Source organism: Episyrphus balteatus, chromosome 3, assembly GCF_945859705.1.
Source record: "Episyrphus balteatus chromosome 3, idEpiBalt1.1, whole genome shotgun sequence".
NCBI lineage: Eukaryota > Metazoa > Arthropoda > Insecta > Diptera > Syrphidae > Episyrphus > Episyrphus balteatus.
The window spans coordinates 26720457-26748203 of NC_079136.1; the positions used below are offsets into that span (position 1 = coordinate 26720457).

Here is a 27747-nt window from a genome sequence, read left to right on the forward strand (position 1 = left end):
AAAAGAAAGTAGGGGTGAGCGCTATTAGAAGTAACAGGAGTAAGAACTAACAACTAAAACATAGCTATCGGCCCATCTTTTTCGATTTTTTGTTTGATATTTGTTTTATTTTGCATTTTTTATAAAATCTTTGAAACAAAATTATAAAGGGCAAGTCCCATTCTCTTTGGGAATTTTTTGGTATGCCTGATCACCAAAACATCGGTGTCACTTCTATATGTATAATATGTATACATACCAGGGTTGTAAAAACATCAATTGAAAAAAATGCATTCGAAGTTAAAAAAAAAAAGTATTTATTGCAAACAATACATTTTTAAATAAAAAAATGTTATTGCAACTGAAAAATATTTTTCATAAAAAAAATTTTCTGCATTGAAAAAAAAATTCAATGCATTAATTTTTTTTTTAATTTTGTCGAATTTCTTACAATATTGGCTATCTCACCTTACATTAGGTATTATAGTTAAAATAGCCAAAATTGTAAGAAATTCGACAAATATTTAGAAAATAATATTTAATGCACACATTTTGCATTGAATTTTTTTTTTCATTGCAGAAAACTTTTTATTTGTAATAAAATTTATTTTTAATGCAAAATATTTTTATTTGCAATAAAAATTTTATTTTCAATGCAAATATTTTTCAGTTGCAATAACATTTTTTTTAATGCAAAGTTTTTTTACTTGCAATAAATATTTTTGTTATTCAAAAATTTTTTGTTTGCAATAAATATTTTTTTTTTTTTAATATGTACATACATATGTAGGTAATGGAAAACAAATGCATACAAAAAAAAATTTTTTTTACAACCCTGATAAATACACACATAAATTATTCACTGCTTTGGCATTCTCATTAAAAAAAAAAAAAACAACCATGAAAAGTCGAACTTGATTTTTTAATGCATTTGCCATACATTAAAAATAAAAAAAAAATATCTAAGTCAAATTTCTTTTGGATAAAAAAATAATATTACAAGATTACAACTCGGACATATTTTGCATTAAAAAAAAATGATAGATATACATAAATGCAAATACATAACTTGTAATTTTTGCATGAAAACTTTTTTGTTTTTGCTTTAAAAAAAATTATCAATCCAAACATTTTTTAATTGCAATAGAATGCTTATATGTAAGGTAAAAAGTGCATGGTAGTATTTATCTATCTAAGAGATAAAAAAACTTTTAATCAAACAACTTTAAGTGAGAGTAGAAGGAAGATGTGGAATGTATTATGTATGAAAATATTTCAAATAAAACAGCTTATAGTTAAAAATAACATTTTTTAAAGACCATACTGTGGCAACTCGCTTACCTGAAAGCTTTCTATTCCTTTTTCTAATATTCTCCTTCAATACGCATGAAAAGCTTTTTTTTAAATTTTCTTACACTCTCTCATTCTCTATCTTTCTCTCTTCACATCACAGATTTACAGATGCCTGGTTTGATGCTGATGTACTCTAATCCAACAGTAGTAAAGCAAAAGTAACATAAACTTTATCAATTGTCCTTAAAAAAAAAAAAAAAAACAGGACGAAAAAGAATGACCTATCTCCCTTCCACTACAATTATTCTGTTCGGGCACATACATTGAATCTTTACTCTTGCAAGGACCAAAATCGTTTTTAATTGCTCGCTTTAAAAAAGGACCAAATTAATTTGAACGCGCCTGCATTTTTACCTTTTATTTTCTTCTTTTTAAATAATTCATCATAAAATAATGTGAAATTCAATAAACTTTTCGTTTTAAAATCTTTTCAATAAGTTCTTTTTTTCGTTACATCTTTGTGTTGTGCGACCGTGTGTGTGCAGGGAAGCTGTGTACGGAAATTTTTGTGTGAACCATTTTATTAATATGATGATATGGGATTAAAAGAATAGAAAAAAAACTAAAAATGTTTCCTTTCTTCCCCGGTATACATTATATAATTGTTACGTAGTTTTTAATTAAATATACCCTATACGGCTGTTGGTACCTATCTTTAAGATAAGGGCTCATTGAAATTTTTCTTTTTCTTCACCCTTTAACGAGTCTTTTAACATCTCCGATTGATTTTTTTTTCTCTCCCCTAATAAATGCGAGTCGGATATCCTGTTTTCATTTTTTTGTAATTTTCGAAAAGAAAAAGTGTATGTAATTCATTTTGTGTGCATAAAATTAAGATTGTTTATGGGAAAATTAAATGAGATATCCTTTAGAAAATGAGAAAAGTACATACCTACATAATCAACAAACATATGTAGGTCTACAACACAAATTTGTATCTGTGGTAAAAAAGCGCATCCTCTACTATACTCAACTTAGCTTTCGTCCTTTATCCATTGCCTGCCAAAAGTGTGTAAGTGCGAGTGTTTTTTTTGTTCGTGAGTACAATCGTAAAATTGGATTTTTTGACAGCTGTCAAAAAAGATCTGATTTTTGAAGAATAGGGGGACCTACCTATGCAAAGACTCTATTGATACATATACATAGATATACCTACTTAAATGTCATTTATTTATCTCTCGTGGATGAGCTAAAGTTTTAATGTAGGCAACCATCAGGACGAAAAGATTCGGCACCATAAAATATATTTTAACCATAAAGTTTTTTTTTTTTCATAAAATCCCAGGATACAGTTTATGAAAATGTACAAAGAATATAACATTTTAACGAGAAAATTTATGAGCTTCCAATATAAGTGATTGGGCAAGTTGTATGAAATCATAAATTTGAAAAGTTTTTTTCTTTATTCCGTTGGAATGGGATAAGCTAAGGAATTGTTGTGATGTGTTGAAGAAAAAAAAAGCCAAAGGATTACGAACGAAAATGAGTATTACTATGAGAAGACTTGTTCTTTCCGCCAAGGACCTCAATATACCAAGTAGGATGAAAAAATCTTCCAATAATATAATTACAACAGCTTGTTATAATCAAATGTTGAATTAGTTAGGCAACTAAAAAATATACATAATACAAGTGTTTAACTATCAAAGTTGTGAAAAAAAAAATGCATTTCAATTACTTAAACATACAAAAATATTGAAATCTAACACTTTCAGTGTTGTGACGATCAAAATCCTTATCCTTCTATTCGAGGAAATCGTTTGGCCTCCTAGTGACCATAATAGTGTAGATAGCGGTAGTCTTTTATTGTAATTTGATAGTTCAAACATATTAATATTATAACGAAGGATGTAAAAATGTCAACATGTTCAATAAGAATATATTCGTGTTCGATAAATGTGCTTGAGAAAAGTTAGCAAAAATTTATTTGATTATACTCAGTGTCCAGCGCCGCCTGGTGTGCTAATTATACACACAACGTGGAATACAAAGATAAAAAAGTGTGTGTGTATGTGTGTAAATTGGCGCGTAGCATAAGTTCTAGTATGAAGCTGGCCTAAATGAAGAATGAAGAAACAAAATGTTCGCACGATATCATTGATCGTGTGCACATTTACTTATCTATTGGTTGGTGCCGCAGTTTTTGATGCACTCGAATCGGAAACAGAGAAAAAACGTTGGGAAGCACTCCAAGGTAAGTTTTTCTCTTTTTTCATGAGAATATGGAATTAAAAAAATATTTTAAAATAAGATTAGGTACTTTGAGTAAAACGATCCAATTAAAGTACCAAAAAGACATTTATTACTCGTGTTATTTTAAAACTGCTTACTAATACCAATCTCGTTTTTAGAGGGTGGATGAGGATATAAACTTAACTAAAGTGACTTTGGTCTAATCAAACATGGATGATATGGAACCAAATTTTGAATTTGAATAACATTTTTGCAATTGGTATTTTTGGAAATTTTTACCCAGTGTAGTAATGGTTAGTGCGATGGAGGTCTAGTTTCGAATCCTGTTTGTTTTTAGGGGTACTGCCTCTTGCGAGGAATCGACAAAGAGACAAGAGTTCGAGTTCGGACTCAGCGGTAAATTATACATACACTGACGAAAAAAAAACAACTTAAAACCAACGAAAACCACGTTGATTCAACTATTTTTCGTAATGATTTTGCGTTAAAGACGTTTCAACTTTGAAAAAAAGCATCAATTTATAAAAAAAAAGAAAAAAATGGCAACCGCTGGGGATCGAACCTACAACTTTTGGGTCTCTAGGCGAATGCTTTACCAACGTGCTAACTCACTGTTGGAGATAAGAGTGATAAAATGCAACAAAAGCTGAAGTCCGACAAAAATACAAAAATTTCATACATTGTTTCAATTTTATTTTAAAGATGTTTCATGTTAATTTTTTTAACATTAAATCAACGTTGAACATATTACATTTTACGTTGCGCTTTTTACCTCAGTGTAGGTCCACGTGTAAACACTGAATCCTATTCATGCTAGTTCTTATGTATTGCTTTTCGATAGCTTCTTATGTATTTCTAGAAGATAGCTTACTTAAGTCATTTAGACTATACCATTTTGGTGACAATATCAAAAACGCATTAAATCGCAAGATATGGTTATGTTCCAGAAGTACGCACATCTATGACATGATAGTGACTTAATCACCAATAAAAAAGAAAAAAATATTTTAGTTTAAGTTAAGACTATTAAGGAAAATAATATACATACATAATATACATACATACATATATGTAATGATTTAATTACTCAAAAATGCAAAAAGCAGTCAGTTCTATCTACTCTATGAGTTGCAACAAGGCTTTGTGGACAATTAACAATAACATCACCAATGATGATGATGAATAACGAATTGATTTCGCCTTATGAAAGAATTTCTTACTTCAAATATGTAACTTTTAAGCATTTAAATAAATTGGGTTCACTGTGGCGTATACGTAACCAAAAAGATATTTCGTCCAAAGGAGTTATATTAGTCCTGTTGTTTCTACAATTCAGTAACTATTAATTTTTTTGATATTAGGTGTGTACTCGAAAAAATAAAAACAAAACAAATACTTGTGTTATAATTTTTTTTTTTCTAATAAAATAATATTCTAAGAATGAATTATTTTTAATAAAACAAATAAATTGAGATTTCAATCTAGAGGATCAGTGCTTAAAATTTGAAATACAAACTGGTTACTGAAGGAATTCTCTGGTGAAATTGCAATGCAGTTCAACATTCAATCTTATATAACTGAATCAAAGCGACAATTAAAAAAAACTGTTCTTAGTTCAAGAACGATTTAGTTAAAAAAAAATTACCTTCTACAAGTGATCGATCGATCGCATTTTATAGTTCATTTAGATTTGTAGTTCACATTGAAAACTTTATGCTTTCTGGTTAGTCCTTCTTTCATTTAGTTCAATAGCGAACATGTCAAACATTATAACAAAATTAAATTCTCAGTTCATGGGTATTTGATATCAGTATGCGTTAATAAATGGTCAAGAACGTCGACTATCGTTGGGTTTGAAAATATTTTTGAGTTTATATTTCATTATTCATAATTTAATGAAGAACAATGTTGTTAAAATAGTATTATTACGATACTGGAATTATCTCTAATTTATAAGATACAGTACAGAGTATAATTATTCATTAAATAAATAAAATGAAATATTTCTTATAAATATGTATATGACTTTTGGGTCAATGTAATATTTTTCGAGTCAAATATCAACTTACCAATTGAATTTTAGTAAGTTTTTATCTCTTCAAAATAAAAACATATTTTTGAAGGTTTTCTTATGATTTTAAGAATGTTCTTGCGCTTTTGCTAATTACACTGGTCGGCAACGGATATAGAGAAAGAACCAAACCCTACTTTTCGAGAGTAATTTTGTGTGCTGATTCCGAATCTGAAGTCAAAATTTCACTGGCACGTCACGTTTTTGAAATAATTGAATATTAATAGGTTAAAAATATTTTAGGTACATTTGACATCGAATTACATCACCGTTAATTTTTTTTTTGTAAAACTACTTATGCAATCTCAAAACGCCATATTAACACGTCCTAAAGGTATTTTCAAAATTATTTTTTTTCTCAAAGATATTGAAAAAAGAAATTTATGATAGATATGTATCTCAAAATCTTAATTATTTTTTTCAAAGTAATGAATAGTTTTTTGAATCAAATTCCATCTTGCGTCTTCTGATTTGGACTTATAAAGAGCAACATATTACGGAAAATACATATATATTTTTGACAAAACATAAAAAAACTCAATTAAAAAATAGTTTTTGAAGCTTTATAGCGCAAATAGTGATAGACTAGACGTGATAGAAAAAATCTGTAAACAGTTTTGAATTCAGCACACTAAAGTCAATCAAAATCACCTTATAAAGTTCTTGCTCCCGACTTTTTTTTAGTTTTTTGCTGATAATTATCGATGCAGTCTTATATTAATATGTTTAGATATAAAACAGACCTGTACCGTACAAAATTACATAAATACATATATGTACAGCATTTTTATTCGTGGAAGTACCCATAGTACCAATGAATCCGACTGGGGCTTACCGTTCTTGATTACCTGCTCGAAGGCAAAGTGACGGACCCAAAAGTGCATCAGTTATTCTTTGCTGACGATGGAGCCATCATAAGTGAAGACCCGATATCCCTGCAACGAGCACTTGATGTATGGGTGGATGTTCTAGAAGGTAGTGGGTACCGCATAAGCGCGAAAAAGACAGAATACCTATGCTGCCCATTTTCTGATCCACACAGGCCTATTCCTGACATTTATTTGAATGGTGTAGTGCTTCCCAAGTGTGAAAAGTTTAAATATATGGGGTCTATGATAAATAACAAAGGTACTTGTGATGACGATATCAATCATCGCGTAAGCGTAGGGTGGATGAAGTGGCGGGAAAATTCTGCTATCTTCTGTGATCGAAAAATGCCCCCTAAGCTGAAAGGAAGGCTCTACACCGCAGTTGTGCGTCCAGCACTCACATACGGTTCACAATGTTGGACAATGTACAAAAAGTATGAGAGTAAGTTAACGGCAGCTGAGATGAAGATGCTTCGCATGACAGCAGGAGTAACAAAGCTTGATAGAATTAGAAGTACGAAGATCCGAGGAAGCCTTCATGTTAAAAATACCATCTCCCAAAAAATTGAACACGACCGACTCAGTTGGTATTGCCATGTTCAAAGGAGAGATCCTGAGAACCCCGTCAAAAAAGCAATATCATATAACGTTCCAACACGAAATAAAAAGAAAGGTAGGCCTAAAAACTCCTGGTACAAGCAAATGCAAAAACACCAGCATTCAGTTGGCCTCAGAAACGGAACAATACAAAACCGGGAGGCTTGCCGCCGATTTCTGAGGTCAACCCGGCAAACCCCACAGGCGGATCACTAGTGTGAAGCAGTAACGTGGGAAGGTTATGATCCCCTCGACATCGAGATCATAACAGCGCCGAGAAAAAGGAAGAAAAAGAAAGAAGAAGAATCCGACTGGGGCTATGGCCACCATTATAAAACAACTATATCAATAATGCAGTCTTAGGTTGAGCTATATTTAAAAAAAAAATGTTCTTAAGAAGTCATTTAATGTTGAATAAAATTTAAAAAACATAAACGACTACTCCAAAAGACTGTAAAAGCCCTTTTATTGTATAGTTACTATTTTCAGTGCAACAGGTACAAATATTCAGAAAACCCACTTCCCATGCCATAATAATAAAAAAAAAAAATAAAATGATATGCTTATGATCATTTTTAATTCTTGATGCCAATGGCCATTAACAAGTTTTTTAAAAATTATGTTAACAATAACAAGGTGTTTTGGTACTTGTTGCACAACTTTCTATCTCGTTTAAAAAAAAACTTTTTTTCACCCAAAGTATCTAGATGCACTCTTTTGGTTCTTGATTCTTATTGCAAATGAAACGTTTATGTGAAAATGCTGTATATAATTTTATCCGGCTCAAAACCTAAATGCCCTAAATACAAATAATAAACAAATATTTAAGAAAGAAGTTTTATATGTATGTAAAAATATACATAGGATGGCTAATCTCAGTTAAAACATAACTGTAAAAATAGAGTCATGTTCTCCTATTTTTTCCCATATTATTGATGATCTGTCAGTGAGTAAGTCAGTCAGTGAGTAAGTCAGTCAGTGAGTAAGTCAGTCAGTGAGTAAGTCAGTCAGTTTCGGTTATTGTGATTTATGAAATCTAATATCTTAGACACTTGCGCTTATAAATATAATCGATACATAAGGGCTGTAGCTCAAGGAAAAGAGCAGACAAAAGTAGAGATACAAAGGCAGCAGAGGCAATTGCGGGACCCACTTTTTTCACGTTCTCTTTCATCGTAATGTCATATCTGATTTTTATCTCGAATTTATTATTAGCTCTTTTATAATCAATAGAAATAACAAGAAAAAGAATGACCTTTTTGTATTTAAAATTTTCTAACACTACGTGATTATAATAATGTTTCGATTGTCCAATAGTTTTTACTTTCTTCACAAATAATAGTAACTTGTCAAAATCAACTCTAATATGATAGATTCGCAATCAGATTTTCGGTACACATTGGTAGGTACTGCTGCCTTTTGAATAAAGAAAAAGAAAGTGATGTTTTCCTAAGAAAATTCTCAAAACTGCATAGACTACACATAAGTTTTAAGTTTGTCTGATTCACAATGTTTAGAGCTGCGAACACAACGTCATTTATTAATTGGTAATGAATGTTGCAATTTATTTCAGTTAATCGTTTATTTTCGACAGCAAAAAGAAGAAATTGTATTAAAATTTCGAAATTATTTTGCTCTCGTTATGCACACGTTTCAGGCCTCATATGTATGAATGTACATATGATCCCATTTCCATTTTGTGTTTTAGTTTTACCATATTATTTCACAGATAATGCTACATCTTTAATAATTATGAGAACTTTCATGGATCAATTTCAACATTATAATTAGTTATTTACTTCATTAACAAACTTAAAAGAATTTAATTAAATGTGTTCACTGTGGCGTATACGTTATAACAAAACATATCATTGATTCAATTGTGTTATATAAGAATCAGTTAATTTAAATAATTAACAGTTCCTTTATCTCAGTGGAAAAGTCCTTAGAACTTACTTAAGAATCTAACCTCTGATTAAAACACATGAGTGTTTTCTTAGTTACTGATAAGAATCCCAATAAGAATTCCATTTTTTCATGTATGTATGGATGTAAATATGTATATATTCAAAAACATTACTCCTAATAAAATATCACACAAAAAAAAACTTGTTGACACTTTGAACCAAATAAACTGATTGATATAAATTCGTACGTAGGTGGTATACCAACTTGATTTTCGAAAAGTTCACAAATCTCCAAGAACAATAGATAAATTCAATTGATTTCCCACATCAAACTTTCAAAACCAAAAACCGCTCACATTTATAGACGAAAACACTTTCAATATTGAGGGGTTCTTCAACTCACAAACAAGGTCATCATGAATACGTCATCTGCAGTTTACACTGAATTATATACAAAAAAAAGTGTTACAAAGCTAGCTACCTACATGAACTTTTATACTTAACAACAACAACTAGGTATATTGCTTCCCCTTTCACAACTCCTCACTTTTGTGTCAATAATGAAACAAATTGGATTTCATCTACCTATACATCACCACCATCACCTACCTACCCACAAGTACCATAAATACCGCAATGCCAATGACTTTATACCATGCCAACTTTTGAACAAAAGAAAAATACCTACTTGTATCAACATCTTGACTAATTAAAAATACAACCGAAAGGATAACTGACCTGATGCTGATGGTAATGCTCATCCAAAGAGAGACAAAAGAGAAAAAGGCAGAGAGAGAGAGAGTACAGCGAACCTTCAAACTAATTTTAGCTCCTCAAGGAGTTATTTTAAAAGTGTCCTCAATAAAAGGACAGATAAAAGTGTTGGAGCCAGAATCCTCAACCGCAAGAGACAACGACTACAAATTGGAAACACCGGTCCAGCTCACAAAGTGAAAAAATAAAAAAAAAATATATATCTGCAATGGAATCGTCATCACACAACTTGGCTCTCTTTGTAGTTTTATTTTATTGTAAATAAATTACACACATACACTCGAACACACAGGACGAAAACCTTGGGTTAACCCATAAAAAGTTTACTCGAGCAAAATAGCAAACTGACGCGGCAGTAGGAAAAGAAGGACAAATTAAGCCCAAAAGGGTTAAAGAAACCAGAAAACGTTCGTGACCTGATTGCCTCACTGACTGGTCCCTTGCGTAACCCCGGAAACTTAAGCGACGACGACGACTAGAAAACGCCGCACCACAGCATATCAACATGCTCACGTACCAATTTGTATGTACATTGTACACCTATCTCAGATGTGGGAAAGATGACGATCTCCTTGGGAGTAAGATGCCTTGAGGCAACAACAAGAAATAAGTTGCTTCAACCCCCCTTTTGATTTGTTTGTTCGTATTGTTGTACAATATTTCTTTACAATCTTTATTTTTTTTTTTGTGCATTGGTTAATAAAGGACTCCTTGCCAATTTTTCCTTATACGTTGTGTACATATGTAGAAGCATACGCCTAAGAAGTGTGTGTGCTTTTGAGTAAAAAGATACTTTATGCTGACGATAAATGTAAGGCTTTGTGGTTTTTCTAAATTTGTTGCTTTCTTCTGGCTTTGTGATTGTGACACTTTTTAAATTTTTAAGAAATTGAATTTCATTTGTTTAAGCATCATCATGATGGGTTCTAGAGTGCGAGGTTTTCAGAAATATTCGGGTTTTGAAATATATCATATTGAGTGGCTATGAATAAGCATACCGTGTTTCCTTACAAAAATAGAATAGAATTATATAGAATTATAATAGATGTTTACCTAAACTGAATCTATAAGCTTCAGATGTGGTTAGTGGTTGTACCTACTCATACTTTTGTTCACAAAATTTAAGTTTATGATATACGAAATTAATTTTGATTTGGATATTTTTAAATGATAAATATTTAGATGGTATTTTTTTGAAGACAATCATTTGTCGCACTTGTTATTTTTGTCAACATTATAACAAAATTAAGCAAAAAATTTATAATTATCTTGCTATATTTGAGAGTCCCAAAATTCCGTCAGATTTTTTTTTTTCAATTTCATTTTTCATATCTAATATTTTGGTAATTGCAATATTAACATTATCTAGGTATTTTCTAAAATAAATTTACACTTTTAAATCTAATTCACATCTTTAAATAAAGATAAATATTATGTATTTTACTTGAAGGTGAATTTAATATGCAAACGGGTGAATTTGGTTTGCAAATTAATGAATATAATTTGCAAAATGGTAAATTTAATTTACAAAAGGATTAATTGGACTAGGTCACACGTACTTAATCTTTTATTAAAAATTGCTAAGAATACTTTAGTCTGTTTCCAAAAAAGTTATTTTTCCAATAGGATTGTACATGTTATTAATTAATTTTTTGTTTTTTTTTTTTTTTTGAAAACTGTTTATTTTAACATCGATTAGATTAAACAAAACCCTTAAGGAATAAAAATAAGTTAATTAAAATATAAAAATTATTAACGGTACCTGCATAGAACGGTTTTCTTGATTTCTGACTTTTTCTTACGCTTCTACAATTTTCAAAAAATTCTTTGGTTTACAAGAAACTTAATGGCTCATTTAGTGTTTGTTAGCTTTTGCGCAGGGTTGACGAGTTCTTGCCAGTATTTTTGACAATTTAATTATATGTCAGCTAAAGTTTGGTGTACAGTTTAGCATTTTAGTGCATACAAAATTGTACTCTTTTGTTTAAAGGAGAATTTTTGATGTGTGTTTTTTCATTTAAATAGGGTTGTTTTTTTTTTGTAGGAATACATTACATTCCTTATATTACATATTTTATTAATTTGTCTCACTATTTACGCTTTTGTTGGGCATATGGAAGCATTAGTTATGTCCCAGTTTTTCTTTTAAAATAGGATTGCCACTTATAAGTTCATATTTTAAGAGTGGCAACCCCTTTTATTTTCATTTTCAAAATCAACTAGTCTTTCATTTGACACCAATTTCAACCTCTATACTATGCGCTAAGTAAATCGACGGTCGTCTCTCCGACTATTACCTATTTCTATCCTGTTATACATTTATGTCTATAACTTTTTTTCCTTTCCTTTTTTTCTAACAAAAATACCTTTTTAATGACAAATGACTCATCGTTATTGGTCTGAGGGCCAGCTCCTACACAAAAATTACCATTACCTTTCAATCCGCCTTCTTGTGAATCACCCGAGACCCATAATTACAAAGTTTGAAGAAAATCGCTTCATTAGTTAAGGCTGTAGATGAAGATAGATACAGACAGACTGACAGCCATAAATAATTGCGGAAGCCACTATTTTCGCATTTTCTATGATTGTAATCGCATTTTATCTCAAAACCAGTTTTCCTAAAATCCCCTTTTAATACTTGGAAATGCACCAATGAACCTCGTTGTTCTCCAAACTGCACTTCAAATAGAGACGATTTTCTGATGATGGATTGTATTTACGCAACAGGTTTGTCTATCCCTCTATACTTCTAAAGGCTTTTCACACAAGCACTACCTAAAATCTAACTGAAAGTCGCAAATCACCGAATTTAAGACGATAACAGCAATGACATTATTTTAAGCGATAAAAAATGTTTATTATCATTTATTTAAAATTAATTTAAAAGGTCACTGTGGTGTATGCGTAACATTTAATTCTATAGAAATAATTTGAAGGTTAATACATTTTTTTCTATGACCAGATGATGACAATAGTTCAACTTTGTTGACGATTAACTAACCTTTGAAATTTTGAAATTGGGTATGCAAAAATTAAAAAATATTTAAATTAAAAGCTCTAAATGTATCAAAGAAGAGGTAAATATAATAAAATATAAACAGGAACATCTTTAGAATATTAGGACCCTTTAAAGAATGTAGAATCCTAGGGAGATGGATCTTAGATTAAGATACAAACTTTTTTCGAGATATTAAATTAAAAAAATAAAAAATATTTAAATAAAATATTTTTGTGTTATAAAGTAAAATTAATTATTGTTTCTTCTTCTTTCAGCCGTTGAAGATATGATTATACGAAAATATAATGTATCACAAGAAGACTTCAAGGTAATGGAAACTGTTGTCTTAAAATCAGAGCCACACAAAGCCGGCCAACAATGGAAATTTACGGGAGCATTTTATTATGCTACCACCGTTCTAACCACGATCGGCTATGGACATTCAACACCAAGCACAATTGGCGGTAAACTCTTTACAATGTGCTATGCGATTGTTGGCATTCCATTGGGTCTTGTAATGTTCCAAAGTATTGGAGAAAGAGTGAATAGACTGAGCAGGTTAGTAATACATAAAGAACTATACAGAACTGTCAGTTATTTTTTTTTTTCTACGTTTTTCAGCTTTGTTATACAATCAGTGAGGATATCACTTCGCTGTAAACGAACTGCTGCTTCCGAAGTAGATTTAATTTGTGTTGTTACAACTTTAAGCTCTCTAACGATAGCCGGTGGTGCTGCGGCCTTCTCGAAATTTGAGGGCTGGAGCTATTTTGATTCAGTATATTACTGTTTTATTACTCTAACTACTATAGGTTTGTATAAGTATTTGATAAAATATTAATTGAAATCACGTATAACTTGGAGATTTAAACTTATCCTTGCACCACCCAGTTTTTAAATATTCCAAATAATTTCATTAGACTTTGAAATATAGTCAAACCAATACCATGTTGTTATAACGTTTCAGTTTTTACCTTGCTAAGTTCCGTAGTAAAGCATCTTGTATGCTTCTGTCTTAAAATCTAAGAAACGGGTTCTGCTTCAAATGTTTTTACAAAAAAATAAAATAAAAAAACAAGGAAACACTATACAACTTCCATTATTGTATGTTGTACTTATATTTCCGCCATACAACGTGATTTCAAATCTTAACTTTTGTATTTTCTGTGTGTATTTTGCGCCTTAACTTTCTTTGAAATAAAAAAAAAATCCTTTTTACGTAGGTTTTGGGGACATGGTAGCTTTGCAAAAGGATAATGCCCTCAATAAAAAACCCGAATATGTAATGTTCGCATTAATATTCATTTTGTTTGGATTGGCAATTGTGGCCGCTTCACTGAATCTCTTAGTTCTCAGATTTGTAACAATGAATACAGAGGACGAGCGAAGGGATGAGGCTCAAGCAATGCAGGTATGTCTTTTTTTTTTTGCTTTCCACTTATAATATCATTTTGTAGTGTTTGTGGACTTGTATGGTATATTACGTATATTGTATTGTGTCTTCTTGTTGTGTTTGTTTTTGTTTTGTTCATTTTGTATAATACCATTTAGGTGTTTCTTCTTTTCTAAACAAATCTTCATTTATCTTAATTTTTTCTTAACTATGTAGTTTGAGATATATATACATTATATTGTGTATTTTAGAAATTCTTATTTTTTGTTTTGTTTGTATCTTTTTTTTTTGTACATAACGTTTTTATTTTTCTCAATGATGCTGTATGTGGAATGGCGAGATGTTTGTTCTTCATTTCTGTTAAATAAAAAAAAAACTTCTTCAAATTTAATTATTTTGTTTATGTATCCTATCATTTCTTTTAAAGTTGGTAATTTATCCTTTTTGCATAATTTTACACCATTAACACTAACATTAAAAAAAAAAAACAGATGTTCTACTTAACTGAATTAATGTTATTAAAAAAACCGCTGTAGGCAGAGGCGGTGCCCCGCGGCCCTCAACGGATGCCAGGAGATCATATAGAAAAGAATTCATTTAACATAAATAAAATAACGAGGCAATCAAATCTAATGCTCACTTACCTTAATGATTTTTAAATTGGTTTTCGAGCAAATTTTAAAAGTTCTTCCCTTATCTATTTTCTATAAATAGAACATTTTCAATAAAATATATGTATTTTTCTTCTATAATGATGAGAGAAGCTTATTGTCATTATATTAATTTTAAACGTGTTCCTTCAATTCAATTCCTATAAAACTCCTTTCCTTTTTCCTTTTTCTCGGCGTTGTTATGATCTCGATGTCGAGGGGATCATAACTATCCCACGTAACTGCTTCACACTAGTGATCCGCCTGTGGGGTTCGCCGGGTTGACCTCAGAAATCGGCGGCAAGCCTCCCGGTTTTGTATTGTTCCATTTCTAAGGCCAACTGAATGCTGGTGGTTTTGCATTTGCTTGTACCAGGAGTTTTTAGGCCTACCTTTCTTTCTATTTCGTGTTGGAACGTTGTATGATATTGCTTTTTTGACGGGGTTCTCAGGATCTCTCCTTTGAACATGGCAATACCAACTGAGTCGGTCGTGTTCAATTTTTTGGGAGATGGTGTTTTTAACATGAAGGCTTCCTCGGATCTTCGTACTTCTAATTCTATCAAGCTTTGTTACTCCTGCTGTCATACGAAGCATCTTCATCTCAGCTGCCGTTAACTTACTCTCATACTTTTTGTACATTGTCCAACATTGTGAACCGTATGTGAGTGCTGGACGCACAACTGCGGTGTAGAGTCTTCCTTTCAGCTTAGGGGGCATTTTTCGATCACAGAAGATGGCAGAATTTTCCCGCCACTTCATCCACCCTACGCTTACGCGATGATTGATATCGTCATCACAAGTACCTTCGTTATTTATCATAGACCCCAGATATTTAAACTTTTCACACTTGGGAAGCACTACCTCAAGTAGCACACTTGTGTATAAATTGGTGTAAATTCATTAATTTTGGTGCAAAATTGAGAAAATTGAAAAAATATGGTGTATTTCTCAAAATGAGTGGTATAAAAATTATACCACTGTCTTTTCTGTACAAAATTTCAACAATTTTTTAAGATTCCGTGCAAAAAATACACCGATATTCAGTTGTTTTTATAATATACCATTAATGGTGCATAAAATTATTTGATTCTGAAATCAACAAAAACGGTTTATTTTGTACACTCTGTTTGGTGTAGGAAGCACACCCTGTGGACATAAAATTCACCAAAATGCATATGTGGGAGACGCCATATTTTTCAATGGACGCCATTTAAAAATAGAAGACAGCGATTAATTATTTTATTAAAATAGTATATTTATCGACCTAATAGTCCCGCATTCTTAGTTTTTTCGATTCATTATAAAATAACTTTTCTTAAAAAAATGTAAAACAACACAAAAATTATAATTTTTGAAAAATGGATTCTTAAAATCGAAAAAAAAATCATTAATTCACTGACATTTTTGAGGCGCTCGATTTTTAGAGGGGGTAGCATCTAAAATTAGTAGATAGAATGTGTTTCGTTTTAAAATTTGGCAAACAAAATCATATTTAACCATTGGTTTCTTATGGCAATATTATGAAAGTGAATAAAAATTCATTTTCATTTATTTCATAAGAAATGGTGTGAATTAGAATTCATCAAACTGTTTGAGATAAAAAATAAACTTTGGTTCAAATTTTAAATCAGAATAATTTAAATGGTGTATTTTATCCATAGATTTATTGTGTATTTTTCAATTTCAAAGGGATAATTTTCACCAAAAACAGATCATTTAATATACCACTAGTGCCATTTATACACCAAAATCGGTATATTTTTTTAACCACCGGAGTTTATTTTATACGAGAAAATGGTGTATTTTTTATATTCAAAATGCATATCACGAAAGTGCAAAAAATACACCAAATATTTTGGTGTATCTTAGACTTTTGTGCTACTTGAGACACCATTCAAATAAATGTCAGGAATAGGCCTGTGTGGATCAGAAAATGGGCAGCATAGGTATTCTGTCTTTTTCGCGCTTATGCGGTACCCACTACCTTCTAGAACATCCACCCATACATCAAGTGCTCGTTGCAGGGATATCGGGTCTTCACTTATGATGGCTCCATCGTCAGCAAAGAATAACTGATGCACTTTTGGGTCCGTCACTTTGCCTTCAAGCAGGTAATCAAGAACGGTAATAAAGAGCAGAGGACTCAAGACGCTTCCCTGGTGTACACCTACTGTGATTTCGAATTCTTCGGTGACTCCAGCTGCACATCTTACTTTAGTTACTGCTCCATCATACATGTCCATAATTATCCGCACATAGGTTTCCGGAACTCCTCGTTGTCTGAGGGCCACCCATATCAGATCTCGTGGTTGTCGATCGAATGCTTTTTCAAAATCAACCAATACCACATGCAAATCCTCCAAGGAATCTCGATGTTTTTCCATAATGATTCTTATACTCTGGATTGCATCTGTGGTTGATTTACCCGCAACAAACCCGCACTGGTCATCAGATAGCCTTATTATTTTTCGCAGTCGGCTACCCAAGACTCGCTCAACGATCTTCATGGTGTGTGACATCAGCTTAATCGAACGGTAATTATCACAGCTTCGAGTATCACCCTTTCCTTTGTATATTGGAAGAAGGTAACTTTCCCTCCATTGATTAGGCATTCGATCACCTCGTATAAGCTTGGAAACAAGAACCATGAGCCATCTAGACCCGATGTCTCCCATCTTTTTCCAAAACTCTGAGGGTATTTCGTCTGGCCCAACAGCTTTTCCCTTTTTGGAGTATTTTACAGCCTCACTAACTTCTTCGACTGTGACATCGGATACTTCGCTTAAGTTAGGTGAAGCTATTGGAAAGTGTAGCCTTGGAAATTGTTCATTTAGAAGTTCGTCACAGTACTGTCGCCACCTGTGGAGGATTTCGTCGTTTTCCACAAGTAGTTGGCCTTGAGCATTGTTAATAAACTTCGGCGAACAGATCTCCTGAGCATTTCTTCTTCTTTGAGCGGCTATTTTGAAAATGGTTGCGCCCTTATTCACGTTTTGTCGTAGCTCTTGAATAGCACCAGCAGTCGGGGTAGAAATTTCATCTAGCTCCCGATATAGGTCTTCCGTATTCTTGGCTTGAATTTGGGCACATATCTTCTTCGCTTCTTTCTTGCAGTTTCTGTATTCCACTTCGAGGCGTGACTTTTGCTCTGTATTATTAGAGGGGCACTTCGACCAAGCTTTGAAAGCCATTTTCTTTTTACTTACAACTGCTTTAGCTTCATCATTCCACCACCATGTTTCTTTGCCTTGTTGGTTGTGTCCTTTTGAAACCCCTAACAGTGTTTTGGCTTTTTCTATGCAAGTTCGCTGTAGGAGGTCCCACATACTTTGTGCTGTACTCTCTTCATTTCGAAAAATGTTGGTGTTGTTATACAGATAGTTTTGCATATTCGAAATAAAAGCTTCGCCTTTTTCCTTATCCAGATTATACCATTTGATCTTCCCAAAAGTCTTTGTCTGTTTGTTGTCGTTCACTGTCTCCATAAAAAATTCTGTCAGTAGGAGACGGTGTTGATGGGCGATCGCTTCTCCCAGTATCACTTTACAATCCTTGACCCGAGGTTTCATGAAACTAGATACCAAATGGTAATCAATCTGGGTCTCATTTCCACCACTGCTGTAAGTGACCAGGTGTCGGCTTTGTTTGATGAACATGGTATTTAGTACGATAAGACCATATGTTTTGCACGAGCTCAGGATGTCTTCACCAGGAGAGTTCCTAGTGCCGTATCCGAGGCCTCCATGGCAATCTTCATAGTCTTCGTTTGTTTTCCCGACATGTCCATTTAAATCTCCGCCCACGAACAAAAACTCTTCCTTTGGGATGTCCTTAAGTAGGTTGTGAAAATCAAGCCAAAATGCATCTTTTTCCACCTGCTCACATCCAATTTGGGGAGCATATGCAGTGACAATATTCCACAACTTTCCTTTAATCACCAATTTAAGGGACATCAAACGGTCACTGGATTTCGAAATGGATAATATGCTGCCTAAGAGGTCTTTTGTAAGGATGATTCCGATTCCGTTCTTACCCTTTTCCGTTCCATAGTAGAACATCTTGTAATTTTTTGTCCTTGTATCCAAGAAACGAGCCCTATTTCCCGTGTTACGCCATTTCGTTTCTTGGACACACAAGATGTCTACTCGCCTTCTTATCATCATCTCTTCCAGCTCGAAGCTTCGACCTGTCATACTCCCAACGTTCCAACTCGCAATTCTCAGATTCTGTCTAATCTGCGGCATTACTTTGCTAGCCCCCGAAATCCGTCTAGCTCTGACCCGAGCATTGCTGCTCGGTCCAGGATCAGTACCATTAGTAATGGTAGTGCCTGGCGGGGTAGTGTCATTTCCTTGGACGAGTACTTCCATAATGCTTCAGTTCACAAAATCTTGCGAAACGTTGTTGTTGTTGTTGTTTTGTTTCGACGCGTGCATGCTCCAGTTTTGTATTTGATCTATCTTTAACAGCACCGGTGATCTCCAGTCGTGCCAACCCAGGGACTGGCATGCACACTTTTGGGAAAGCTTACAGGTGTTAAGTGTCGCTAGGTTCACCTTGGTGTTTGTGGCCTAGTTAAATTTACTCCTTTAGTCGCCTTTTACGACAAGCGGGGAGGCGCTGCAGGAATATTCTAACCCGTCCCTGCACAGGGGAATTCCTATAAAACTCCTATTACACCTAAAAAAAATAACACTTTAATACTCCGATAAATATTCTTATCAAGAGCCGATAATGTTGATAATTTAAAAAAAATTGTTAGTTGGATAAGAAACTCTTAAGGACTTTTGACCGAATTCCAATACTTTATAGAGAATATTTGCGACTAGGTATAAACACTTTAAAGAATTCCAGAGAATATCCCAAAAAGAAATATTTCGGCATAGATTTCGTACCGTAGGTGGTGTATTATGTGTGATTCGCCGAGAATAAAATAGCTGCGTCAAAAACCGCATGTTTGAACTGGGTCTAAGAAGTGCAGACTCCAAGAGTCCTGCCCCGAGATATACTCAGATTAAACCAACTATGAAATATATTGGAGTGATGGAGCGAGAATACTTTTTTTTTGTGCTGGTCATTAGTGTCAAAAAGACACCTTTCATGAAGCTAATAATGCTATATAGCAGGTACTACAATGTTTTAGATCTAATTTAGACAAAAATTTCTTCGTTACTTAACAAGTAGTGATCCTTGAATTGAATTTTCATTCTATGGCGTCTAACTTTAGCACAAGTTTAAACTTAGTGAATGGATAACCTTGCTAGGATCAGTTTGATACCCAGAATTTTCTCAGTGTTTCTGGGAGACGAAACAATGAAATAAAATTAAGTCTTTCTTAGACTTTTGGAGTATACAAAATATTTTTGTTTTTTTTTTACGCAAAATAAAGTGTAGATATTTAGATTCATTTCTCAAAATACTCTTCATGATTGATATTGATTCATTGATGAAAGGCTTGGAGACAAAGCAATAGAATACGTTAAACAAAGAGCTTCACGGATTTCACTAACCCATTTCACTGGACTTTGGTAAACAAGATACGGTAAGTCACTTTATCCAAGCCCATCCACCATTATGGCAAATGTGGATATTGAGTAATATTTGGAAAAAATCAACATTTTTCTCAGAGTGATAATAATTTATACAAGAGGAGAGTGCTAATGGAATTCTCTGATTTTTTTTTGTTTATTCGGTTGCTCATTTAATTAGTTGTCTAGAATAACGGCCATTTTATTCACTAGTTTAAAAAAAAAATCTGGATGTAAAGAAATTGAAATGTGAAAAATAAATCTAAATCCCTAATATTCACTATCACACAGAGAAAAAAATAGTAATTTTTAACTATTTTTTTTTTTTAACTATTTTCATAGTTGAAATCGGGATAACTATTTTGGATTTTAATTTATTTTTGACATTTGACAATTTTACATCCAGATGTATTTTTTAAACTAGTGAATAATATGGCCGTAAGACATTGGGCACGTTCAAACAGTTAACATAAAGCTATCGGATAGCTTTTTGTTGTTGTAAACAATGTAAAAAATTAGCAAAGAAACGAACCATTTTCTGTCAAAAAATAATCTGAAGGGATCCGAGAATTTTAGGTATACCTCAGGTATCCGAGTAATCAGCTGATAAACTTTTGGCTATTTTTTATTGAAAATAAAATAAATTTGCAATCATTAAAGTTAAATCGATTGTGCAAATACTATGCAACAATAAATAAAATGCACGACTGGGGTCGCACGTACTTGCTCTTGCAGTTTAAAACACTTTTATGTTAGTTTACTTGTAGATTTTAAGAGCTGCTTCTACATAAAAAAGAAATTTTGTTGATGTTTGGGAAGAGCCGACATTTAGGGCAAAATTTTGAAAAATTTGTATGGGAGGTACACTTTTTTGACTTTTTTGAGAAAAACTAAAAATGCAGTTTTATTGCAATTGCTTCAAATATTACGTCTGCAAAGTTTATTCAAAATCGTTAGAGCCGTTTTTGAGTTATTTGGTTTGAATTGAAAAATTTGTATGGGAGGCACACTTTCTAAACGAGATATAAAAAAACAAAAAAAACCAACTTTCAGAAATCCATAAAAATCATCTGTACCAAATTTGAAGAAAAACCGTCCACCCGTTTAGCCTGTGGAAATGTGTACAGATGGACGTACAGACGCACAGACGCACAGACGCTCGGACGGAATTGCGAGACCCACTTTTTTGAAATTCTCCATCATCGTAATGATGGTTTTGATTAAAACCTGAAATTTTTTTTTCCACACGAAACCAATACTTGCCCTATAGAGCAAGTAAAGAAAAGAATTTTGTTCAAAAGAAACAACTTCCTCTTTTCAATATTTTCATATTTTTTTTGTAGCTGCTTTGGCAAGCTATCTGGATAGCTTTTCGTTCAAAGAGATATTCCAGATACGGGTATCCCAGATAGCCTATCCGATAGGTGTTTGAACGTGCCCATTGATATTAAGTTTCACTTGAAAAAGATAAACGGAATACTGTTGAATGAGGGAGGGTCTTCTATAAATTTTTTTACTTCCCTGTGCAAATTCCACATTTTATTTAAATAACTTATTGAAAGCGGTTTGCATTAATTCTTCTTCAATTTAAAGTTCAAGTTCCTTTGCATAAAAGTTTAAATTTCCCTCATAAAATGGGTATGTGTACCAGATTGGCCAAAGAGCAGTTAGCTCTTTTCAAGACATTAGACCTTTGTGAAGAGGATTTTTCTTAATCTACTAGACTTGAGAATTAAAACGAATCATACATTTTGTCTTCGAATCTTAGAAACGAAAAAAAAAAATATTCTCAATAAAAAACTTAACTGAAGTTCATCAAGCTCTAATCGCGGTTCATCGAATGTAAACTCTATCTCAGAATTAATCGTTACTCAATTAATAATCCATTTTAGTTAAAATGGATTTTTGCGAAGCGTAAGTTCAGACAAAGGAATTCGGTTCCTACTACAAAATCGTAAATAAATAAATGATAAAATAAATCAGTTTTTGACTATAGATCTTTATTTATTTTTTTTTTTTATTAAACTTAATATTTTTAATCTTAATTTGTTAAACTATTTTTAAAACAAAAATGTCCGTTCAAAACATATTCAAACAAAACGCGTAACACAGATACAAAAACAAAAGCAGTACAATCCTTTCAAAATTATTAATAATTTATATAGAATGTAAAACTATGTATTTTGTTAAACAAATCTTCCAAAAAAAATAAATCTCTATTTTTTTTATTGAATTTTTATAAAACCTTAATCGAAAACTTTGCATTTTTTTTAATTCAACTAAAATAATCTTTTCAAACTTTTAATTGTTTGTTTTTTTGCTAAAAGAGAATATTATAATAAAAAAAATTAAGAAGAAAAAACAACAATTTATACTGACTAATATGTTTGAACGTAATATGTAACTTATTATTGTTATTTTTTTTGTTTTATTAACATTTTTAATTTAACTTAATTTCTGTTTTGTTTTGTATAAAAACCCAAAGTTTATGACCAAGTCCAAATTTTGGACATCTGAGGTGAATGTTATTGATTTTTGTTTGTTTTAATTTCTATTTTTTATGTTAAATAATATATTTTAGAAATTGTTAAGACAAAAATTGGAATATGGAAATTATTACTGAAATTCATTTATGTGTGTGTGTTCCCATAATATGTTCATTTGTGTATTTTGTGTTTTTTATCGTGCTATAAAAATTATAATTTTGGTGTTTTTGTTGTTAATTTTATAATTCGTTATTATCCCCCAATGTTTATGGTTTGTTTTTTGTTTGTTTGGTTTTCTTTTTGGAATTTGGAAATTTTGCAGGCTCTTCAAGTTGCTGTGCGTTTAGATGGCGATGTTATAACAGCAAATGGTTCCATATTAAGTGGCTATACGGGTCATGAGTTGCAGTCTATAAATGCTGACGATGCATCGATATGTTCGTGTGCCTGTTTTAGGGCAAGTCGACATAAAAAGTAAGTAAAACAAAAACTTATTATGATGAAAATATATATATGTAGATAGGATTAGTTGTGGTTAAGCTGATGTATATATATTTAAAAGAATGTAGGTACATAAGTTAAGACTAAAGGTTTGAATCAAACATTTTTGTGAACAAAAACAACTTCTTCTTTTTCTTCTTAAAAATTAGGAACAACGAAAATATACCCATATTTATTTTTGGTGCATGAAAACACAAAACTATATCTAGAAAAATAAATAGTTTGACCATAAAATATATGACCATAAAATATATGTAGGTACATATACACTGCCCGACAAAATTATTCGTACGATGCAGAAATTTCTGAAATATTCAGTTGAATATTTGTTATGTATGATTTATATTATATTTTTTTTAAGCACAAGTCAGAGGTTATTTACAACGTATTCTTTTGTTGTGTTCCTTATTTAAATATTTCAGTTCTTAATTGAGTTCAATTTTAAAGGGAACAGTTATTTATTTCTGAACGAAGAATTATGTCGGCCAGTGTATATAATATTTCCTTATAGTTTTTGTGAGCAACTCTTACATTTGTTACCTGTAGTAAAATGTCCTTAAAATTCGATGCGTTTTTATAAATTAAAGGTAGAACCAGAAACCTTCTTCATTTTGCATAAAAAAGTATTTGCTTAAACTAGAGAATTCCAAATTTTTAACTTTTTCGATTTGATGTCGCTATTTGCCACCACTTTGCCAACATATAATAAATTGCAAGCCAAAACAGTTTTAAAAATTACTCTTAAAAAAATGATAGCAAAATAGAATAAAGATAGAGTTAATTCGGCTGAATATTTTTCATGTGGTCAAAATCGTTTCTTCATTCTTTGTTTAGTCAATTTTTATTTAGTTATTTGACCAAACTATTATTTCCCATTTTTCAGCAACATTAAGCACGTAACAATTAAGTAAAGCAATTTATTGTAATTTAAAATCAAGCTCAAGGAAAAAGTTCCAAATTACAGCCGTATGGCAAACTCCCATATTCGACAAAAGCCGTTTTTAGTTTTTTGGTAACTTAGTACTTAAATCACTAAAATTTAGGATGGGAAACAACAACAAATTATTACTAATGATAAACAAAAGTTTGTTATTTGTTGGTTTACGGAAACAAAAATTTTCTAAGCTAATACATTTTTTACAAAAGTTATCGTTTGTTGTTGTTAACAGCATAAAATATTTACTCGAAAAAAAATGAGTACCAATAAAACATGGCTAATACTCCCTCAGCACTGCATGCTTGTTTGAAATGACCCTTTAACGTTAATAAATAGTTAGCATGATGTTAATAAATAAATTCCATGGTACGAAACATTGGAAGTAGTATGAAGTATTTGATAAGCATATACATATGTACTATAAAATTAATATAAAATATCCCGCACGCAAATATGTATAATAGTTGGAATTAAAAAAGATATACTTGAAACATTTATTTCTAATTACTTTTAATGTCACACCCGTAATGATAATATGTAAATTTAATGTTAAAAATAATTCAAGTAGGTATATTTTTAAATAATTAAACTGAATTTTATTATAAACCCAAGTTATTATTGAGTTCTTAGTCAATAAATTCATAAAAAATATAGGTAAGTAAGAGTGTCATCACTCATTGTGATGGATAATTCAATAAAAACTAGGATTTTAATGGCCTTCCAAGCTTAAAAATCTCATTAGAAATATCATCAAAATACTAGGGTAACTTTACGTTTTATACCAGAGAAGAAGAACTAATACATATTATTTTTTTTAAATTCACTTCCCTTAGGAAAATGGTCTTCTATCTCAATTTTAGCATGGAATCTTTTCGTTGGCATTTATATTTTTTTTTCTGCACTTTTTTCCAAGATACCTACTACACCATAAAAAAATTTAGTTGTTTAAAGAGCAGGACAAATTTTTGACATTTGAAAATTTATTTCACATCAAAAGTGTCAAAAATGTATCCTCAATATAACAATATAAATGCAACACAAAAAGAATTCGTTTATAAGAAATATATCGACTATAAAAATACAATAATAAAATTATTAAACAATGAAAACTAAACTTATAAAGTGTAAATTAGAAGAAAAAAACAAAAAATACATACATTTGTTTGATTTTAAGTCTCAAAACTATTTTTTAAAGAATCAGAAATGCAGAGGCCTACTGCATTCTACTAAAAAAAATGATAATAATTCAATTAAGTGTTTAAGTTTGTATCTTACTTAAACAAAAAAAAAACTTTTAACAAATAAGCTCGTTACTTTTTACTTAAATAATTTTTTATATTAACATTAGTTTAATAAGGCGAAAAAAGAATATTAATTAAGTTTAACACTTTTGAAGCAATGTTCGTTAAAAATTCTATAGCTTAGCTCAAAAATTTTTAAACTTACGCGTTCAAAAATCTCAATTTTCGAAGCCGAACCGCAAACTGCATCCGTGTACAGTTTAAAGAAAATATTTTGGCCTTTAAACATTTTCTATATTATATTTTTTTAAATGTATATTAATTCAGATATGAAATTAACATAACACATGGGCTTCGAAAGTATGAAATTTTAAGTAGTCATATCAGTTTTTCTATATAGTGTTCGCGTTGGGCGCCATATGACATACATATAAATAAAAGTAGAAAATACATTCAATTTAGATTCATGTGTTTAATTTATTTTATGTATAAAAACACTTCATCTATTTCTAAACACAACAAAATACATGTATATATTTTGGTTACAAAAAAATAAATACAAGTTTTTCATAAATTTTAATTTTATTACACAATTTTCCGATTTATTTTTACTTTCATTTTTCTTTCTTACATGCAAACGGACAGAAACTCGAATGAATTTCAATCTCAAATAAATTCAATTGAAGGCAATATGTAAGATTTTGTTCAATGGTATTTTAGTTTTTATTTATAAAAAAAAAGTTTTAGATAAAATTTCACAATAAATAAATATTTCAACTCTAAAACAAACCCACTCCTGGCTAAATTCTTTGGTTAAAAAAAATCACACAAAATCTTAACTATTATAAAAAAAAATATATACTTAAATGAACAATACATAAATTATAACATTATATTTGTTTTACTAATTTATTTAAATTCACTTTCAGGCACCAATATAAAGTTCGTAGATCACCATCACACATAAGACATTTGCTGCCCGAGGTAGTTCCAATGAAAGATTTGACATTTGATACGCATAGTACGAGTGGCAGTGCCATGCAGTCAAGACCTCAATCACATCTTTTAAAAAGAAATGTATCGCTTTTATCCTTTCGAATCTAATTAGATATTTAAGAATAGAATAATGAAAAAAAAAAAAAAATACAAGAAAACCAAACACACAAAATAATTTTAAAATAATAGATGAATAAGTTTCAACTTTTTTCAATTTATTACATTTTTGGAAATTAATTTTATGATTCAGCTTTGAATTAATTGTGAAATTATAAAAAACAAATAATTTTAAATTTAAGTTGTTAATTTAATTCTTTATAATGCAATCAATTTAATTGACTTTATTTATTTAAAAAGCTTTAAATCAGAAATTCTGTAAACTAAAAAAGTATTAACTAAAAGGAATCTAAATGCATTTTACAAAAATTGAATATTGTTGTGTTGAACAGTATTTTAGTTTTAGTTTTTTTATGTATGCGGAAAATTAATTTAAGGTTTAGTTTTTAAATTAAAGTGCCAATTTTTATATTCTTGTTGATAGTTTCAAACTTTTAAAAGAACTGCTTTTTCTATAGGTTTAAAAATAAGTTTTTACATTAACATTCCAGACATTCGGAAAATCCAGAAAGTTCGTGCTTGTGGACATATTATGTTTTACATAATAATTTTTTCATTATACGCCCGATTTGGAACGTAATACAGGTTTTGTGTTCAATTATTTTTAATTAAGCTATGCAATCAAGTATCTTCTTCCATATTGAGATAAGGAGGTACCTACATATGTTATTATTAACTCTTTCAACTTTTCCGGTACCAATTAGATTTTTTAATCTCATATAGCTTTTTTTGCAATTTTTCATGTTTTATTCATAGGCTAGGTATGGATACGTTCAAATCTATCAAGTCAACTGTTGACACACTCCAACCGGTGCGGTGGTGAAAATTTTAACTAAACAAGCATATGTGGACCGTTTCAAAAGGTTGTTAAAACTACGTGCTAGTCAAGAAGTTGGTATTGATACTTCAATTTCAGTTAACCAAGGGAAGATAATAAAATGCATTCACAAATGTTTATATGTTTTGTCAAAATAATGCTAGAATCGATCATCTTAAAAGCCCTATTAATGGGATTCTGGAAAATCCAGTAATGTGTTTGAAATTGTGTCATGGTAACACATTCTTTGTTCGATCTTTTAAAAAAGTAGTACTGTTTTGTCCCAGCAGCAACACTTTTTGTATTAAATTTCAAAGCTTAAACTTGAACGGTC

General features: G+C 31.1%; 1 protein-coding gene across 4 annotated transcripts; it reads left to right on the plus strand.

Annotated features, from left to right (window-relative positions):
• Positions 1-1503: 1503 nt before the first annotated feature.
• LOC129914620 (two pore potassium channel protein sup-9) lies at positions 1504-26657 on the plus strand. 4 transcript variants are annotated; one of them, XM_055993954.1, is made up of 9 exons: positions 1505-2344; positions 2618-3526; positions 13020-13302; positions 13366-13556; positions 13968-14155; positions 22804-22836; positions 23127-23278; positions 26129-26176; positions 26413-26657. In XM_055993954.1, the coding sequence occupies exons 2-9, from the start codon at positions 3400-3402 to the stop codon at positions 26585-26587; spliced, it is 1197 nt and encodes a 398-aa protein (XP_055849929.1). In that variant the 5' UTR covers positions 1505-2344; positions 2618-3399; the 3' UTR covers positions 26588-26657. The 4 variants fall into 4 exon arrangements, with proteins under 4 accessions (XP_055849931.1, XP_055849929.1, XP_055849932.1 ...); XM_055993956.1 differs by lacking the exon at positions 26129-26176 and having other exon boundaries at positions 1504-3526; XM_055993955.1 differs by lacking the exon at positions 22804-22836 and having other exon boundaries at positions 1506-3526.
• Positions 26658-27747: the final 1090 nt, after the last annotated feature.

Excerpts from the sequence above, each read along its gene's own strand:
- LOC129914620 (XM_055993954.1), top strand. The coding sequence starts at position 3,400 with ATGAAGAAACAAAATGTTCGCACGATATCATTGATCGTGTGCACATTT. Across the intron at positions 3,527-13,019 it reads ACGTTGGGAAGCACTCCAAG|CCGTTGAAGATATGATTATA; the intron begins GTAAGTTTTTCT and ends TTCTTCTTTCAG. Across the intron at positions 23,279-26,128 it reads AGGGCAAGTCGACATAAAAA|AAACTCGAATGAATTTCAAT; the intron begins GTAAGTAAAACA and ends GCAAACGGACAG.